Source organism: Penaeus vannamei, chromosome 16, assembly GCF_042767895.1.
Source record: "Penaeus vannamei isolate JL-2024 chromosome 16, ASM4276789v1, whole genome shotgun sequence".
Classification (NCBI taxonomy): Eukaryota; Metazoa; Arthropoda; class Malacostraca; order Decapoda; family Penaeidae; genus Penaeus; species Penaeus vannamei.
In genome coordinates, this window is record NC_091564.1 from 6,162,609 (window position 1) to 6,167,608 (window position 5,000).

General features: G+C 43.1%; 1 protein-coding gene across 1 annotated transcript in view; it reads right to left on the bottom strand.

The window, feature by feature from the left end:
- Window positions 1-4,136, bottom strand: part of sog (short gastrulation) — a gene marked incomplete at its 5' end in the record, with an annotated part of 84,095 nt that extends 79,959 nt beyond the window's left edge. The window contains 1 exon segment of the mRNA XM_070131125.1: window positions 4,033-4,136. Coding sequence (XP_069987226.1) covers window positions 4,033-4,136 — 104 coding nt within the window.
- Between the last annotated feature and the right edge of the window lie 864 nt (window positions 4,137-5,000).

The following is a 5,000-nucleotide window of genomic DNA, read 5'->3' on the forward strand; positions in this document are numbered from 1 at the left end:
TTCTTCTTCTTCTTCTTCTTCTTCTTCTCTTTATTATCTTCTATCTTCTCTACATTGTCGTCTCCCTTCATCTTCCCCTTACCTTCTTCTCCTTCCTCTTCCAGCTTCCCTTTCTCTCTTCCTTCTTCTTCTTCTTCTTCTTCTTCTTCTTCTTCTTCTTCTTCTTCTTCTTCTTCTTCTTCTTCCTCTTCCCCTTCCCCTTTCTCTTCTTCTTCTTCTTCTTCTTCTTCTTCTTCTTCTTCTTCTTCTTCTTCTTCTTCTTCTCCTTATTCCTTCTTCTTAACCGCCTCATCATCCTCATTAATCCTCATCTTTCCCCCTCATCACTCACGCCACAACAAGGTCTTTCTTTCTCCCACAAAGAGGGAAGAATGAGGAAGAAGGAAAGTGAGTAATGAGCGAGAAAAGAGAAAACACGAGGGGGGGGGTAGGGGGAAGTAAGAGGAAAACCAAGAGGAAGGTGGTGGGAGAGGCAGAGGGAAAGAAGGAATTATAAAAAAAATAATAAAATAAAGTGTCTACTGAACGCCATTATTCACGAGGTCTAAGGGTAATATTGTTTACATGTCTGTATATCCGTCTGTCTGTCTGGCTGTTTCTCTGTCTCTCCTCTGTCTATCTCTTTCTCTTCTTCCTCCCGCCTCTCCCTTTCCTCGTTTCTTTTCTTACCCTTTATCATACTCTCACCCTTTATCCACCATCCGTCCTCCTTTCCCTTAATTTTCCCCCAACCTTTCCCCTCCACCCCTAGCTTCCACCTGCCCCTTTTTTCCTCATCTACTCCTCACACTTTCCCTCCCCTCCCTTGCACTCCTTACCTTCACTCCTCTCAACAACACCTCTTCCCTCTCTCATCCTTTCCCATGTCTCCCTCCACACCCTCACTCTTTTACCTTCCTCCTCCTCTCCCCTTTTCCCCTCACTCCTCCCCCACTCTTTACCTTGCTCCTCCCCCCCTTTCCCCTCCTTTTCCTCCCCACGACCCCCGCCTTTCCCCCTTCCCCTCCAAAAAATCCTCTAGATCGCCCCCAGGGACAAGCCCTTCCTGCAGCAGGCTTCGCCACTCCCCCTGGGGCCCCTCAGCGAGCGTGGGGCTCATTCCTCACTCACCCATAATTTACATCTGGCTTTTCTTTGAAGCCCCAGGCCGGACTTCAGCAGGCACTCGGTGATTTATGTAAGTATGATCACGGAATGTCTGTGTGTGTGTGTATGTGTAAACGTGACCAAGGATATTGGTCTTGGATGAAGAGCAGTCAGAATAAAATTATTTGCAGAGGTAATATGTATCCCCTTTTTACATAAACCATCTACCTGCGCCCCCCCCCCCCCCAACATACATACATACATACCACACGCACCGCACCGCACACGCACACGCCACGCACACTTTTGCATCCTTTATTACCATGAACACACACCTTATTTAAAAAAAAAATAAAAAAATAAACCACACTAAACAAATGACACAAACACAAACACACACACACAATATGTATATATATATATATATATACATATATATATATATATATATATATATATATATACAATATATATATAATATATGTACAATTTACATATAATAAATATACAATATATATATATATATATATATATATATATATATATTATATATATATATATATATATATTATTATTTATTATTATATATGTGTATATATGTGTTATGTGTGTGTGTATAATATATATGTGTGTGTGTGTGTGTGCATTGTTGTGGCTATTCCTTCATGTGTTTTGTAAACATGTAATAGAAAGAATAGGGAGTAGAGTAGGAGGTAGGAAGAAAAGTGGGAGGAAGGAAGAGGAAGGGGAGGAGAAAGAAGGGAAAGAAGGAGGAGGAGGAGCAACACACAAACCACCTCAGACATCATGCAGATCTGGGAGTCCAGGAGTATCTGATCATGGGATGGTGGAAGGAAGGAAGGAGAAGGAGGAAGGAAGGAAGGAAGAACGGAAGGAGGAGGATGGAAGGAAGGAAGGAAGGAAGGAAGGAAGGTAGGGATGGATGGGAGAGAGGGAAGAGAAGAAAGAGGGAAGAAGAGACCAAGAAGAAGGACAGGAGGTAGGGAGAAGAAGGAAGATAAGCGAAAGGAAGGAAAAAGAAGGAGGAACGAGAAGGAAAAAAAGGAGGAATGGAGGATAGGAGGCATTGAAGAGATTTAGAAGTGGGCGTAAAGATAGAAGGAAGGATCTACCCCCGTTGAGCGCCCCTCCCCTCCTTACCCCCCCCTTATCCCGCCTATCCTCCCTACCCCTTCCCACCCCGTGTCCTACCGCCCCTCCCCTCCTTACCCCCCCCTTATCCCGCCTATCCTCCCTACCCCTTCCCACCCCGTGTCCTACCTGCCTTCTTTCTCCCCTCTGCCTCACCCCCCATGTCCCTTTGTCCTCCCTGCCTTCCACCCCGTGTCCTACCTTCCCTTCCCCCCACCCCTTTTGCGCCATGTCGTAGGATTCCGGTGTGTGGAGAGGACGTATAACACCTTGGCGCTCACGGATTATTCCATCACCCTGAACGACATTATTTGCCCTCCTTCTTTTCCTTTTTCTGCCACTATTATCTTTTCTTTAGTTTATCTAATTTTTTCAGCCTTCTAGCTTCTGATTTTTTCTTTTTTTTTTCCCTAAACTTTGTATAATGATATGTTTATGTCTGTATGTTTGTCTCTCTTCTCTTTTATATTTATCTTCTCTTCCATGCTCATTATATATATCACCATCTCTTCCTTACTGTATTCTCTTTCTGTTCTATTCTCCTCCTTCCTCTACTCCACCTCTTCTTCTGTTTCATCCTAGTTGCACCCTATCTCTTCCGTTTTTCTTCTTTCCTTTTCCTGCTTGGTTTATTCTTCTCCAATTCCATTTTCCCTGACCATTTTGTTTTCTCCCGTCCTTCTCCTATTCTCTTTCCTCACCTTCCACTTCCGCTACTCTCTTATCATTTAACTATTCCCCCCATTTTTTTTTTCTCTCTCTCCTTCTCCCTTCTTAATTCTTTTTTCTTCCTTCTTCCTCTATTTTTTCTCTCTCCCCTTTCTCTGCCTGTTTAACTATCCTACCTCTCTCCTTCTCCTCTTTCTCGTCGTCGTCCTCCTCCTTTTCTCCCTCTTTCTCTTCTTCCTCCTCCTCATTTTCTCCCTCTTCCTCTTCCTCTTCCTCTTCTTCCTCCTCCTCCTCCTTTTCTCCCTCTTTCTCTTCTTCCTCCTCCTCCTTTTCTCCCTCTTCCTCTTCCTCTTCTCCCTCTTTCTCTTCTTCCTCCTTCTCCTCTTCTTCTTCCTCTTCCTCTTCTCCCTCCTCTCGGCGGCTCATTAGGCCTCAAATGCCCCGTGATGAGAGGGCTGGCGAGTGGTACTTTTCCCTTTTATTACCGAAACTATCTACGGTAATTATTCAGTAAACACAAACACACTCTGTTCTTTCTCTTTTGCTTTCGCTCACTCTCTCTCTCTCTGTCTCTCTCTCTGTCTCTGTCTCTGTCTCTGTCTCTGTCTCTGTCTCTGTCTCTGTCTCTCTCTCTCTCCTTCTTTCTCTTCTGCTTTCTCTCACTCACTCACTTAATTCACATTCTCTCTTTCTCTCTCGTTCTCTCTCTCTCACTCGCTCTCGCTCTCTCGAAATTCAAAATACTACAGCTTATAATAATTCGATGATAAAATACTGGTGATAAACAGATATACAACTGATAATAATGATGGGTGATGATGATAATAATGATGATGATGATGATGACGATGATGAAGATCAAGATAGAGATAAAGATAGAAATATAAAAAATAAAAATGAAAATAAAGATAAAGATGACGACGATGACGATGATATAGATATAAGATATAGATATAAGATATAGATAAAAATAGAGATGAAGATAAAACTGAAGATGAAGATGACGATGATTATGCTGGAAGAAGAAAAAACGGGATGGAAGAAGGAAGATGACTGAAGGATGGGGAGGATGATGATGATAAATGAAACATAGATGCTAAAATACAAAATCCGCTTTGTACTCACCGGCACACACTCGCACTTGACGCAGCTCCACACGCCGAACGGGGGGCCCAGGTTCGGACTCCAGACTTGGTGGAGGTCGAATCTGTTTCTTCCCAGACGGCATTCTGCGGGGGGAGAGAGAGAGAAAAAAAATGTTTAGTGGAGTTTCGGTGGAGTTTTGGTGGAGTTTGGTGGGTGGTTTCAGGGTTTAAGTGGAGTTCTGTGGGTGGTTTCAGAGTTTAAGTGGAGTTCTGTGGAGTTTGGTGGGTGGTTTCAGAACTTAAGTGGAGTTTGGTGGTTTGGTGGGTGGTTTCAGAGTCTAAATGGAGTTCTGTGGGTGGTTTCAGAGTTTAAGTGGAGTTCTGTGGAGTTTGGTGGAGATTGGTGGGTGGTTTCAGAGTTTAAGTGGAGTTCGGTGGAGTCTGGTGGGTGGTTTCAGAGTCTGGAATTCTGTGGAGTTTGGTGTGTAGTTTCAGAGTTTATGTGGAGTTTGGTGGGTGATTTCAGAGTTTAAGTGGAGTTTATGTGGAGTCTGGTGGAGTTTTGGTGGAGGGCATTTAAGGTGGTTGATGGAACTGAAAGACATTGATAATAAATTTAAAGATGACAAACATTAGAGTTCACATAAAACATAACAGGTGTTTCTAAAGATATATTGCGACGGTATTGCAAAGATAAAACTAAAACATACGGATAACAGAGAGAGAGAGAGAGAGAGAGAGAGAGAGAGAGAGAGAGAGAGAGAGAGAGAGAGAGAGAGAGAGAGAGAGAGAAAGAGAGACAGACAGACACATAGAGAGAGAGACAGAAAAAGAGTAAAAGAGAGAAAGAGAGAAAGAAAGATAGAGCCAGAGACAAATTCACATTAACGAGAGTGAGGGAAGACAGGTCCCTTTTGGCCTCTCATATAATTTTATTTCATATCATGGATATGGTGCTCTAAAATTGAACGAGACTGCTGCTGTCTGTCTGTCTTTCTTTATATCTGT